The sequence below is a fragment of the Anolis sagrei genome, chromosome 1 (genome assembly GCF_037176765.1).
Source record: "Anolis sagrei isolate rAnoSag1 chromosome 1, rAnoSag1.mat, whole genome shotgun sequence".
In the NCBI taxonomy this organism is placed as follows: domain Eukaryota; kingdom Metazoa; phylum Chordata; class Lepidosauria; order Squamata; family Dactyloidae; genus Anolis; species Anolis sagrei.
The window spans coordinates 70,553,784-70,569,278 of record NC_090021.1 but is presented as its reverse complement, the minus strand read 5'-3'; the positions used below and the strand labels follow the sequence as shown (position 1 = coordinate 70,569,278).

At 38.2% G+C, this 15,495-nt stretch overlaps 1 protein-coding gene across 2 annotated transcripts in view; it reads left to right on the top strand.

Moving 5' to 3' along the window:
* Positions 1-15,495, top strand: part of TIAM2 (TIAM Rac1 associated GEF 2) — a 96,782-nt gene that overhangs the window by 48,429 nt on the left and 32,858 nt on the right. Inside the window, exon 14 of one of the 2 annotated variants that reach the window (XM_067465909.1) lies at positions 6,195-6,298. In XM_067465909.1, the coding sequence (XP_067322010.1) occupies positions 6,195-6,298 (104 nt within the window). Of the gene's footprint in view, positions 1-6,194; positions 6,299-9,343; positions 9,529-15,495 lie in introns of those variants that run through there. The other variant, XM_067465911.1, reaches the window with a different exon arrangement.

Genomic DNA, 15,495 nt, shown 5'->3' with positions numbered 1-15,495 from the left:
CTTTGTTGTGCCTTAAATCTGAAATGTCTTAAAGGCCACATAATGAGAAGACAGGAAAGCTTAGAGAAGATAATGATGCTGGGGAAAATGGAAGAAAAAAGGAAGAGAGGCCAACCAAAGACAAGATGGATGGATCATATCCTTGAAGTAACTGGCTTGACTCTGAAGGAGTTGGGGGTGGTAACAGCCGACAGGGAGCTCTGCCATGGGCTGGTCCATGAGGTCACGAAGAGTCAGAAGTGACTGAAAGTGACAAAACTGCAAGTGCATTGCCACAAGCACTTTTGAAAAAATATTTACTTTTGTCCATCAAACTGCCAGAGGAAGGTAAAGTTCCGCTGGAAGTTTGATGGGCAAAAGTAACCATTTTGGAAATAGGATATAAAAATGATAATTAAAACGAAAGGAATATACTATATGTTCTGCTGAAGTGAACTGTGCTTATTGTAGTAATTGGATGATTACCTGGGCAGACACCAACATTGACATTTGCACCAGTTTAAACTGGTAATTGATTAATCAGTTGATTAGGCATAAATATTTATTTCCATGTGCTTTTGAGATACAAAATAGAGTCTTCTATTAAACTCCTTAAACAGTTTGTTTTTAATAAAGGTCACAATGAAAGAGATTAATGCAGTGACTAGTAGCTTTTATATCCATGTAATTTGTAACTGTCGTGCAAAAGCACTGAAAATGTGTCCCTTTCTGCTGATAATAATGTAATTTAACTCCCAGACTGAACTGCTGAACATCAGCAATGTTTCTAGTAAAAGGAGGATTGAATTTATTGAAGAGCTGTTTCTCTCATTTAGGATCCCATACACTTATATGCCACTCCAACAGGTTTTTTTTCCCCAGTGAGTATGTAAATACCGAGAAAGCATCAGGATACTGCAGTTTAGCTATATTCTTGAAACAGATAAACAGATACTTCAGCTGTTTTCCTGCTTTTTGCTCAAGTCTACTGGAAGAATATGAGAAACCCCAAACCACCAAGTTAACAGCATAAGAAATCTTACATTTATACATAAACAGTTGAAGTTGTCTCCTATTTTAATTCTTTAATAAAAATAAAATTTACAGATATGTTTTCTGTCATCTTTATTAGCTCTTGATCCATACTGTATTTTAATGGTTAAAAAAACTTTCTTTCTGATTGTTTCCAGATTGCTTTGGAAACATTGCTCTAATATTTTAAGCCTTAGTGATAACAGAATGGTACTATTACTTCCCGTGATCTAGATCAGGCATGGGCAAACTTCAATTCCTAACTTCAATTCCTAACAGCCTTCAATTCCTAACAGCCACTGTTAGGAATTGTGGGAGTTGGAGTCCAAAACAACTGGAGAGCCGAAGTTTCCCCATACCTGATCTAGATACTATGTTCATATTGACGCAGCCTAAAATCAAAACAGGTTTTTTTGAACATGAGTCCATAGCACACTATGGACCCATGTTCAGTTTGTGGTCTACTAAAACTTCTAGATCCCATTTACATTAACTGTTTTCAAGTCAGGTGTCGCCCATCCTATATCTTTGCATTTCAATTTTTACTCCCTAAGTGTAGTACTGTGCCTTTCTCCCTGTCAAAATTCATTTTGTTAGTTTCAGCCTCGTACTCCAATCTGTTTTGGATTTCTGATCCTGTCCTTTGAGATATTGGCTGCCCTTCCAAATTGGTTGCCATTAGCAAATTTCTGTAACTGACAATGCAGTGATAACTACCCTCAAAGGGAGCATCACTCAGGAAAGGTGGGTGGCTCCCTCATGATCCACCAGCTTTAGCTGATCTGTATTTAGCTTTTCCTGCCAGAGACCCAACATTCCTCCTTTTGCCATATTGTGGCAGGCACATTGCACAAACAAATTCATATTTTTGTTTAGGTCAATTTTCTCTAATTGAAAAAAATACATGGAGCAATCATATCTGCAAAGAAGAATTTGATAATTGTAGGGTAGCCACAAAGGGTCAGGCAAGAAACATTGTTTTGAAACATTTGTAAGCAGGAAAATCAACCAGTGGCGTAATTCTAAGTATTCAGTCATTAGGATGTTTTCTTTGCGAGTCAACAGTGTAGAATATATATGATGATCATAGCAATATGTTAAATATTGCACAATTAATCAATTACAATAAGCAATACTCCAGCCATATTAAAGGACTCAGATGTCAAAGCATCTTATTTCCCTCTGTTTACCCAGATTTTAACTCCTTTTCATGGTATGCCTGTTCTAATAGACCAAATGCATTGAGAATTCTTTTTAAGTTGGTGGTTGATATAGGCTTTGGTTTTTTCACAGGAATGACTTTAAAATGCCTGCGTACTTCCTCCACGTGTAGATTGAGCACATAACTAATTGTCTGCATTTACTTTTAGTTTTCAGATGTCCTCCCCTCCCCTCTATTCCTGCCAGTAGAGTAGAAAGTGCATTACACCTCCTTCTTTTAGCTTGGAACAGAAAGAGTCAACACTACCAACCACACTCTAGACATTTGTTAAAACTTGATGTTTTTTGTTGATGAGCAGCAGGATCCTTATTACCCAGATGGACGAGTGATCAAAATAGAACTACAAGTGGTGGGAAGACATCCTAGCAGGCAGATACTTAAAAAAACAACCTCTCAATTCCTCCTTTTTCCTGATTCTAATTTCCTCTCCATTTGCAAAGAGATGAATGAGTTAGGAAGAGCTATGCTGATTAGCATGCAATTAAGCCTTCATTAATTAGGCAGGCTAAAGCAACGTGTGAAGATTGCATCTGCGGATCCCTCTTACATGCTAGAAGGCAGACTTCCTTCATTTAGTTAGCATTATTCCTGGTTTGTTTTCTGCTCCTTCCGTATTTTGGTCCCCCAACCCCCTGAAGAATCCTGATGAATATATCCAGATTATGTTCATATTGCCCTTTTATTGCATAGTCTGTATTTCTGTGGAAGCGATATCATTTCCTTATAACTGTGAAGCTTGTGGGCTGTCTCTTTGCTTCTTTTAATTGTCCAATCTGTGCAGATTCTGTTCCAATTTAATTGAATAATGAACAGCAAGGGACTAACTTGGGAAATGTAGTATTCTCTCTGAATTTTGCTATGTGCAAAGTCATTATTCTTGAATGAAAGTGAATCATATATTTCCAGCTAATTCAACACAATAATAAGTAATACAATTAAGGAGATATGTAATTAAGAAATGATTTTGTGTAAGTAATGGAATTAAGTAATGTACTTGTGAAAGCCGGCATGGTGTAGTGGTTTGGGCATTAAACTACAACACTGGAGGCCAGGGTTTGAATCTTTGCTCAGCCATGGAAACCCACTGGCTTAACTTGGACAAGATGTACTCTCTCATCACAGAGAAAGGCAAAGGCAAACCCCCTCTGATCAAATCTTGCTAGGTAAACTCCATGACAGGTTTGCTTTAAGGTTGTCATAAGTCAGAAACAGTTTGAAAGCATACAACGATTCTCTTTAATCGTCCTGATTCCCTACAGGGAGATAGGGCAGGATATAAATAAATTTGTATCATCATCATCATCATCATCATCATCATCATCAGTGCTAGCAGGAGATACCTCTGCTCTTCCATAAAGGAAACATGGTTCTTATTAACTTCGCCTCTCTGAATACCTAAAAATGTGCTCCTTGTAGCTGGGAGACCATTTGTGTGGAATACAGCCGTCATAGTGTATTTTCGGGGGGGGGGGGGAGGGGGTCTGGTAGAGTGGGGTTCAGCTAGAAGCACATGTCCTGCCCTCTGTGAAGAGAGTCTCAGCTTGCATCTGGCCACTGCCAATGATCATTATATCAGTACAATTCTGCTGATGAAGAGAAGGCTGGAATTGGTAACATATATTGTATTTACTGTGTCATATTGGATTTTGTTGCACTTACAAATGTACCCTTCCCAATTATATACCTATTACCGCCTGTCTTTTAATTTTCTCTTTGGCTTGGAGATCACAGAAGATGCTGGTGTCACACAAAACCATTTTAATAAGTAGACGTTCTAGAAATATTTGGCTTAAGCAACTTTTAGCAATGTTTTAAAAACAATTGGCTTCCATGAAAATTGCATAATAAAATAGAAAGATTTTTTTAAAAACCACTCCTTGGCTTGAAGAAACTGTCCCAATCCATTTCCAACCTAGTGTGATTCAGATATTTTAGAATATAGTTCTTAGTGTTCCTTACTTTTAGACGTGCATGCCTGGGGCTGTTGGAAATTGTCATTTCAGGCATCTGGATGGCACCTGGTTCAGGAACACTATTCTGTCCCTTAAGACTGCGATCATTTTTCAAATGACTTTCAGTTTGGAACAGGAGGGCCTAACACTTGAGAGCTGGATAATGACAAGTCCTCCAAACCTTTGTATAGCTTTCTATTTTTCTCTTGGGGCAGAATGTTTGTTCTATTACCAGAATGATTGTCTTGTTTCAGCACAGTCTAACCTAGTAATGGTCCAATAGCGATAGAAGTAGTTAGCTTGGATATTGCCTTCCATTGGCTTGACCAGCAATTTCATGATTACTGTAGCTGCAGAAAAAAAAGTATGTGACATCTAGTATGGTACTTCTTAATATAATCAGTGATCAATTAAAAGTCCAAAAATGATATATAGCTGATTTTCTGTATCCATCAATTCTATATTCACAAATTTAACCATGTATAGCTTGATTAAAAGAAAATTCCAGAAAGGCAAATTTTGATTTTACAATTTTATGTAAGAGGCATCATTTTACCACACTATTGCATATAATTGGACATGAGCATGCTTGAATTTTGGTATTCACAGGGGGCCCTGGAACCAGACTCCAGTGGATACTAAGAACAGACTCTATTGTGTCTTGGGAAAATGATGATGATGATGATGATGATGATGACAATGATATCATCATTATTACTATCCTATCTCAGAATTCAAGGCAACATTGAAAAAGATGACACCATGGGGGGAAAGGTTTATAAATGCATACTAGCTATCATTTTGGATATAGAATAGAATTTACATGTACTATTTGCTGGTCAGTTATCTTGCTTTAAATAGTGAAAGTTTAGAAGAAAACTTCTGTTGGTGATGATATTACTGTAAAGTTGCTTTTCCACTCACAGCTTGTAGCTCTGTACATGGATTCATGTACAGTGAAAATGTTGCATTGACTGGCAGACATTAATAATACTCTCAGAGCAGAAATACTTGATAATGTGTTGAATATATTATGAGGATTTGGAAACCAAAGGGAATCTTGGGTTGTCCTTTCATTCTAAGGCATTTGCCCTAGGATGAAAGTCCTTAGTACAGTGGTTCTCCACCTTCCTAATGCTGTGACCCCTTAATACCATTCCTCATGTTTTGGTGACCCCCAATCATAAAATTACTTTCATTGCTACTTCATAACTGTAATTTGGCTACTGTTATGAATCATAATGTAAATATCTGATATGCAGGATGTATTTTCATTCCCCAGACCAAATTGGGCACAAATACCCGATACGCCCAAATTTGAATATTGGTGGGGTTGGGGGGGGGGGTTAATTTTGTCATTTGGGATTTGTAGCTACTGGAATTTATAGTTCATCTACAATCAAACAGCAATCTGAACCCACCAACGATAGAATTGGGCCAAAGGTCTCACACAGAACTGCCATGACTAACAGAAAATGTTTTTTCTGATGTTCTTTGGTGACCCCTCTAACACTCCCTTGCGACCCCCCCAGGGGTCCTAACCCCCACGTTGAGAAATGCTTCCCTAGTAGAAGTTGCCAATCATCTTCACTATGGTGCACATGCTATCAGCAAAAATAGTTATGTTGCTTTAACTATGACCAGTTCTCCACATGCGCTCAAAAATTTAAGAGCCACACCATACAGAAAACCATACAGTTTGTTAAGAAGAATAACTTGATATGTGTGATGATCATGTTTTACTAGTTGTTCCCTCAGCCATCACAAACAGCCATACTTCACACAGATGACACTACTTTAGGAATGAGAAAAGGAGAGGTTTAGTTCAGCCAATCATATATGTGCATTTACTGCAGTGAGCTATTTTAGCTGAACTGCTGTTAGAACCAAATGCTCAGCTCTCTGTGTGAGTTTTCTCCCATACAGAAAGCATCTGTGAATGAAATGAAGAGGGCCATAGCTTCTGACAATTTAACCCTGTCATTTATTATTTTTTTATTTGTATGAAGATTTTAGCAATGTGCCCGATGTTACCACAAGTCTCAGAAGGAGCAGTACGGATGGCATTCTAGACCAGATTCCTCAGAGGGAGAAACTAGAGTTGCCTTTCAGGGTAAGCACACTTCTTAAGATTTTTTCCAAAGCTAAGGTGTTTTAATCAGAAAACAAAGTGATAACTCTTGTTCATCTGGTTGTATAGCAGAAAATACTTGTTGCATTTGTTTAATTTCAATTTGTAGTATAGGTTGAATATCCCTTATCCGAAATGCTTGGGGTTCGTATGGATTTTCAATACTTGCATATATATGTATATAATGAGATATTTTGTACATGGGATACAATTCTAAACAATAACTCATTTATGTTTTATGTATACCTTATAAGCATAGCCTAAAGTTAGTTTTATAAAACATTTTAATATTTTTTGTGCATTAAACTAAATCTGTGTACATTGAACTTTCAGAAAGTAAAGGTGTTGCTATGTGACACCTTTACTATCCACAGCCATCTATGTGGATAATTTCAGATGTTAGAGTATTGGATTTCAGAATTCTGGATAAGGGATTCTCAACTTATATCAACAATAATCAGTGTGATGTGAAACAACTGCTTCTTGAAAGAGGCCAAATACAGTTGAATGTGCCAAGATTGATTATGTCCATGCCTGCTGCTAAATTGAGAGCTACTGCAATCTACTTGCTTGCAATCTGTGACTGATTTCTTGACAGATGCTCTGGATTTCCTTCTGGGCAGCTTGTGTAGCAGGATGGTTACCAGAATCAATATAGATTTGTAAATGTCCTTGTGTTTGTAAGAGTGATCTGGAGGTTGCTCTTCAGAGAATGTTTCTGCAGAACAGTTCAAATCCCCCCTTTGTCATGGAAACCACTGAGTGACCTTGGGCAAGTCCCATTCTCTCTGCCTCAGAGGAAGGCAGAGGCAAACCCCTTCTAAGCAAAGCTTGCCAAGAAAGCTCTGTAATAGGATCACTTTAGAATTGCCATCAGTTAAAAACAACTTGAAGGCACACAGCAGCAATAAGAAGTTGCTTTCTAAGTAACATTTGTACTCCTTCGGCTGTGGTTAAGACATCAACATTATTTTGAGTAAATGTTTCATCCTGGGAGAAGGATGAAGTAAAAAATCAGTTAATAAAATTAACTAAAAATAGTATTATATATTGAATATGGAGTCAGTCAGGTGTTTTTGTCTTGATTTCACACCAGAATTTGATGCATGTGTATATGTGAAGAGAGAGATGGAAAGGGTGAGGATGACCACCATCATCGTTAATTGAAGTATAGCTATTGTCTCCCCTCTACCCTGTCTCTCTCACACACAGACACAAAAGAAGTTCAGCTGAACAACGTTAGTTAACTCCTGTCTAAGGTATTTTAAAAATGTTTATTTAAATTGTTATTCAGGGGAATACAGCACAGTGCAATTTAATGTGAGCTTGGTAGGTTAGGATGCTATTTTTGTACCCAGAAACTGAATTTGAACTTTTGATGCAATTGTTCCTTCCTCCATGGGAAGCAAAGAGGAAGCTCCTGCTTCTAAAAGTAATTTCATAATTGCACTGTTGTATAGGACGGTGTTATTGCTGTTACCACCTCTTGAATATTTATTGTCTAAGAAAACCCTGTGAAATGTATGTGGTTGCCATAAATTGGCAGACAACCTGAAGAATGTGCACATACAGAGAGGTCTGATTAAAGTTAATTTTTAAGAGTTGGGTACAGTATCCATACTCCACTCTGTGAGAATTCCTCATAACCAGAGGATAATGGAAGAGAGGTCCTTTCCCTTTACATCAATGATTCTCAATCTGTGGGTCCCCAGATGTTTTGACCTTCTATTCCCAGAAATCCTAACAGCTGGTAAACTGGCTGGGATTTCTGTGAGTTGTAGGCCAAAATACCTGGGGACCCACAGGCCAAGAACCACTGCTTTACGTTGTGGTTTGTTTTTGTTTTTGATGTTTGGAATGCTGAAAGTTCAGATCTGCCAGCTTAAGAAGCATCTTCAACCAATGTTGGATTGTTCTCTAGGCTCATTAGGGGCAAAGTGACTTTTTGCTTGTTCTGCATTCAGTCTAATTTCCATGGCTTTGCTATGAAAATGCCCACTCTGCGGTTCTCTCTTCAGCATTATTCATCTCATTGCCCTGTCTTCTACCATCGAAAGGGAAGTCAGACTCCTTCCTTCCCTTTTGTCCCAATCTCCTTGCTTAAAATAAAGAGCAGACAGTTTCATTGTGTGGGCTCCTTTGTCCTTGTTTAATAAAAACGTACCAATCACGGTGTAATTTGATAACTGAAGAGAAAGCACTCCTTATCAAAAGAATTTCTGCTCCCTTTCTTCTCTGCTGTGGAAGTCTGCAAATAATAGCAGCTTCAGTTGAATGTGGCTACATTTTAGAACAATTTATTCACAGGGAATTCAGCACAAACAGTGAGTAGATGTTTGTTGTTGTAGCCCTTTTGTCCTTTTTGTTTATTGTTAGAAGTTTCTTGGATCGTTAACTGGAAAAGCATGGACAAGTGTTTTCCTTCACATCTCAGAATTTTGTGTGTGGCTGTGTTTGTGCATCTGTATTGACAGGTTTGGTACTATTGTTCTCAAAGTGCTAAGTGTATTGTTAGAACATTTAAGTCTCAGATGTTTTAATTGCTTAAGATAGGATGTTACAGGTTTTTAGTTACAGCAAGGGGGAAAACCAGTTAATCAAACAGTTCCTAGTTTGGGCAAACCACCAAGTTATATCACTGTCTTTGACAGCCCTATTCATTTCTGCAAATGGTTCTGCAAATCAATGGTCTTTATTTTTTTGGCTGGTGGGTGGTTGTTACTGGAGAAGCAATCTGTATGACCTTGTCTGTCCCTAGCAAATGTGTGCACACATGTGGAAATAGAAAATTGTCTTGTGGAGATCCTGCAGGTAAAAGAAGAAAAAAAAGATTATGATGTACTCTGCAACCCACCCAGCTTGTTTAAGAAATCCTCTTCATAAATAGCCTTAAGACTTTACAGCAATATGCTTTTGAAAAAACTTGATTTCCACCCTGTGTTCACTGAGTACACTCTAGTGAAAGCACACTGGCAGAATATATCTTGTCGTTATGCAATATAGTAAAGTGTGGGGTTGTGTAGAAAGCATGATGCAAACAAGACTGTGGGTGATGCTCAAGGCTTTCATTGCTGATGGGAAGAACAATCAGTTTGGGGAGTGTTCTGAAAGGGAGATTGCAAGAGCTATTCAGTTCTGAACAGACAATAGCTTTAGAGGTAATCGCTGGATGTGGAAGGCAAAGAATATCTGCATCTTTTATCCTCAGATATGTAAGTACAGAAATTCCAGTTAAAACTTGCAAGTAAATGTGTGTGTATATATTTGCATGTGTGCACATAATACATAAGTATATGCTTGCTTTTAGTTTTATTTTTTCCATAATCCTAGTATTATTTAAAACTTAAGCAAAGTAACACCTGTTTTTCCTTAAGAATGTTTAGGTGATAAATACATTTTGTAAAATGTGCCTTCTTGCCAGAGGTGAATTATACACATTTTATCTTGACTTGAGGTCTAATTTGTTTGTCCAGCTCAAGTGGTGGATGAAGGACCAAAGAGAAATGACATCTGTATATGAACCTAAAATTGAATTAAGAGGAAATGAAACTGAATGATTATCCTGACTTTTAGTTTAACCTTTTCTTTTGAAAAAGGAATGATGTGATACTCTTCTTGATTAGGGTCCTGTCATGTTTATTTTGTCTGTAGATCCTTTCTCACGGATCCCCACCTTCTTTGTTTCTTAAAATAATATATTTATTTTTGTTTGTTTTTTTCATTCATAGTGGTAGGGTTTTGTGTGGGAGTCTGTGCATGTGGAATTTGAACACACTCTTTAAGTAAGAGGTCAAAACACATATTTAGAGTAATGGCACATATTCTTAGCAATTTTTGCCTTGATATGTCAGAGTGTTTTATTGAAAGAATTATAAGATCTTGAAATACTTCAGAATACAGCTTAATTGCTGAATTGATTGTGTGTATTGTATGGAATCATATTAAACCATTTTATTTACTTAAGTGATCCCTCATAGTCCAAGGATGATGGTCTTCTAAGTGTAGTGTCTTGGTGGTGGGTCTGGTGGGTTCTCCCACAGTGAGGACATTGGTTTCCAGGTGGAAGACGATCCCGGTGAGGGTTGGCTTGATGTGCCTTCCTCTTGGCACGTTTCTCTCTTTCACCCTCCATTTGTGCCTCTTCTAATTCTACAGCACTGCTGGTCACAGCTGACCTCCAGCTATCATGCTCAAGCGCCAGGGCTTCCGATTTCTCAATGTCTAAATCATATATTTTTTCTCTATATTTGCATAAATGCTGAGCCATATTGTAAACAGTATGGGTCCATTAATTGTTCATAAACAATAATGCCACCTGTATGACATTTGTTTCATTTCTCTTATATTTTCACATGTCAGTGTTGTTATTTAAATATTTTACAACCCAATCCTATTTGTGTTTATTTGGTAGCAGATCCCGGTGAATTCAGTGTGATTTATTCCAAAGGAAGTTCACCTCCTCCCCAAAGCAGTAGGCTTACAAACTTTCATTCCAGGTGCTTCATCCATTGCCTTAATTCTGTAAAGCACTTTACAAATTAAAGTGAATAGCTATTTCCTTATAATAGATAGGAAAATAATAAGTTTTAATATTTTCTGAGAAATGAGAGAAGTTAAAAAATAGTTCTATTTAATACCTTTAGATAAACTTAAGGCCACCGTCCCTCCCCCCAAAACCCCTTTTCAGGTACATCAGACAACACATATGTGAAATATGTACAAAAGGATGTCAAGGAGATTCCAGAGTCTAAATCAATGCTTGTATTAGTCTTTGGTGTAGAAAATGTTTGGGAAAGAAACCAACACGTGGTCCAGTAAAAGTCCTAGAAACAAATGACATTTTATTTATTTATTTATTTATTTATTTATTTATTTATTGGGTTGCTGTGAGTTTTCTGAGCTGTATGGCCATGTTTCAGAAGCATTTTCTCTTGACATTTCACCCATATCCACGGCAGGCATCCTCAGAGGTTGTGAGGTCTGTTGGAAACTAGGCAAGATTTATATATCTGTAGAATGTCCATTGTGGGAGAAAGAACTCTTGTCTGTTTGAGGCAAGTGTAAATGGTGCAATGGGCCACCTTGCTTAGCATTGAATGGCCTTTCATTTCAAAGCCTGGCTGATTCCTGCCTGGGGGAATCCTTTGTTGGAAAGTGTTAGCTGGCCCTGATTGTTTCATGTCAGGAATTCCCCTGTTGTTTGAGTGTTCCTCTTTATTTACTGTCCTGATTTTAGAGGGTTTTTTAAAATACTGGCTACCAGTACTTCTTTCTGAAGGACAGGAGGGAGGGTGCTGATATTTTGGTGGGGAGGGAGTTTTCCCAAGCACTCTTCGAATATTTGGATGAAAAATTAGTGCTCTTCCATTTTTTAAAATAAAAGCAGCTTGTCATTGGTATCAGCATCCATATCTGAGGATTAGAGAGCCAGGCAGTATAAAATCAATAATATTGTGTATGGAAGAAAAATGTTTTTGTTTTCCAAACCAATTTTATCTCCTTTATTAGTGTCCATACTAACGTGACCTCAGCTGCAGCGGCCCAAAGGTTAATAAAGGAACAGCCAAAATTAATGAGTGAATGGAAGCCGCTCTTTGATCTTAAAAGGTTATAATGCTTGTGACTATTCAGAAAAAATGGGAATAAAGGGCAATATAATAGATGAGTATGAAGTTAGACATGGAGAAAGTAAGTTGGGAGAAACTTTTGTTCCTCTGTTATAATACTATAGTTTTGGTCATTCATGAACTGAACAGTGAAAGATTTAAGACAAGCAAAAGCAAGGACTTCTTCTCATAGTTTGTACTTAACTGTGAAATTCATTCCCAAAAAGCGGTGAATGGTTCTTAAAAGGGGATTAGACCAACTCGTGAATTTATGGCTATTTGAATGCCAGGTATGGATATATATCAACGTTACTTAGCAAGTGTTGTTGTTGTTATTTTACACTTTTGACACTGACTTAGGTGAACTCTATCATAAGGTTTTTGATCCGATCTATTCAGAGAAGGTTTGCCATTGCCTTCCTCTAAGGCTGAGAATGTGGGTTTCCATAGCCAGGTGGGGATCTGAACTTTTCTGCCACCTGATCCGGCACAACTGGGAGTGCACTGTGCCACCTTTTATGGCTTTTCAGGCCATTTTGTGAACATAACGATGGCCTAATTACTGATCAGAATGACTTTTCTTATACACTTTAACAAGAAAGCTCTACACAGACTGGAATACATCACTAGATATTACAAACATTTTTACATGTTGTGGAATACATTTCCAGCATAGGCATTCCTTTTGTTCATATGTTAGGAGGACAAAGAGGACTGGGATATGGACAGAGAGCCAAGTCCCTTTTATTGACTTGTTAAGTTGAGCAGTAAGCCTTCTTCAGTTCTAATTTCCTTGTACTCTTACTTTCTGATTTGCGGAAACTTTTAGCATTGTCTTATGCTGTACTTTTAGAGTAAAATAGAATTATCTAAATAAACAGTGAACACCACTAAATTATAACCAGAAAAATTAAACAAAAAGTGACACTATGGCAAGTGGCCATGATCAAAAATTTCAGAGGAAAAACATGGGTTGCCAACAATATTGGGAGCTTTCTACACTTACTCCTCCTCCTCAACAACAACAACAACTTTATTCTTATATCCTGCCTCCATCTACCCGAAGGGACTTGTGGCAGCTTACATGGGGACCAAGCCCAATATAAACAAAGTTACAAAGTACACTGTTAAAAACATATAACAAACAGCTAAATAAAACAATAAAAGCAATAAATATTAAACATCATAAAACATAACCCAAGCAACAACCAACCAATAGTCAGGAAAAGTGGGCATGTGTAGATTTGGGGCTAACAAGGCAGGACAAGGGCTTCTACAAATGCAGGCTGTTGGACCAGTGGCTGGAAATAAAGTGCTGAAGATCTTACTAAAAGAAGAGGGCTAGGCAGAACTTGGTCAGTACTGAACTATTCTTTGAAGGCGCATTGAAACAGCCAAGTCTTCAGGTCTTTCCAGAAGATGGACAGGGTGGGGGCTAATCTAATCTCCCCAGGGAGAGAGTTCCAGAGCCCGGGGGGGAGGGGGCTACCACCGAGAAGGCCCTCTCTTTCATCAACACCAACCATGCTTGCGACAGAGGTGGGAGCGAGAGGTGGGGCCTCCCCAGCAGATCTTGGCACTCGCACTAGTTCATTAAGGGAAATATGGACACGAAGGTAAGCAGAACCCAAACTGTTTCAGGCTTTATAGGTTAATAATCTGCAATTTGAATTGAGCCCGGAAACTTATCGGCAGCCAGTGGAGCTTCTTCAGTAGAGACGTCGTCTGCTCCCTGTAACCAGCTCTAGTTAGCAACCTGGCTGCCAACCTTTGCTCAAGTTGCAATTTCTGGGCCATCTTCAAGGGCAGCCCCACATAGAGTGCATTGCAGTAATCCAATCTAGATGTAACTAAGTTGTGGACCACTGTGGCCAAGTCAGATTTCTCAAGGTATGGTCGCAGTTGGCACACAAATTTTAACTGTTCAAATGCCCTTCTGGTCACTTCCGATACTTGAGCATCAAACATCAGCGCTGAGTCCAGGAGGACCCCCAGATTGTGGACCTGTGAATGGCTGAAGAAATCGGAACTGTTTGAGACACAATTAATGCAGCCAATAATGTGGATCCATCTGCAATGCATTGGTCTCAAATCAAAACAGTATCATGATTTATGTGCTTCTAATGATGAGCAAATTTGGATCCACATTTTAAAAAATGTCATTTAATTAATGGAGATCATTATTCATTCCAAACTCCTACATCTCAGTTTGTTTTCCAAGCTTTTGAAGTTAAAAATTAGCTTGCCAAGTTATGCTTAAAGGATGCATGTGAGCATGGTGTTAGTCTTGTCTCCCTGCCTATCTCTCTTTTATTATGTATACAGAACATAAGTAATTTTCTTTCTTCCCTTTTATTGTGCATGTTTGATGATTTCTCTGGCAATTTTAACAAGTTGTATTGCTGTTATGCCAGATTTGTTCCTGCTTTGTAACTCTGTAACTATATTAACATAATCCAAGGGGATTTTTTTTGCTGGAAATAGAGGATAGGGGGCGGCTCTGGTTTTCCAAATTCCCAAAGTTTATTTTCATTTGATGGAAAATAACATTTACAAAAAAAAAATGGAAAAATTGTTGTGTGGAGAGAGGGAGGCTGCTATAGAGTCACCCAACTATGTGGGCTGTGCTTGTGTATACATGTGTAGTAGCCTTACTCCTGGCCTGCAATGCTATGAAATTCTTTTGGCAAGAAAGCTTAGTAATTTAAATGATATCAACTTCCAGTTTTTTCTTGTCTTATCTAAGAAGTAACTGAATGTTCCTCAAAGCTGAGTAAACATGCTGTTTAACTCAAAATGTTGCTTCCAGTATTTTGAATTTCTGATTGTCCAAAGATAAAAATAATATTGTGCTCGGATTCTGAATAAAACAGAGTTGCCCTTGAGTGGCTTGGTTCTAGGACACAATGTGGATGCCTAAATCTGTGGGTGCTAAATTCTCATTATACAGTTTTGATACTGTTCCATTATTAGGGTGGAGGCCACAAGGGGATGCTAGAGAGAAAACAATAGTCCATTTTATAGGAGTTGGGTTGGATTGAATTAGTAAAACCATTTCCCCCTGTTTTCCTGTTATTAACCCCACCCTGTCATTGAAACAACCCTTATTTATGATATGGGAAGTAGAGGGAGGGGAATAAGCAGTAAAAGCTGGGAAAATGTTTTTGCTCCTTCAACTCCCCCCCCCCCCCCAATAAAATGGACTATCCTTCTCTCTCTAGCATCCCCTTGTGGCCTCAGCCTGGATAATTAAACACTACCCACTTTTGTATATTATGTAACAACATAGTAAAATACTGTCATTTATATAAAATGGCAAAATTGGTTTTTGGATTATTTCATTTTGTGTGCCATTTTTTGCACCCCTACCCTGGGAAGTCTGATTTGGCCACAGTGGTCCACACTCTTGTTACATCCCATACAGATTACTGCAGTGCACTCTACATGGGGTTGCCTTTAAAGATCGTTCAGAAGCTTCAAATAGTTCAACGGACGGCAGCAAGATTTCTCACCAGAGCATCATTCAGGGAGCATACCACTCCCCTGTTGCATCAGCTCCACTGGCTGCCAGTC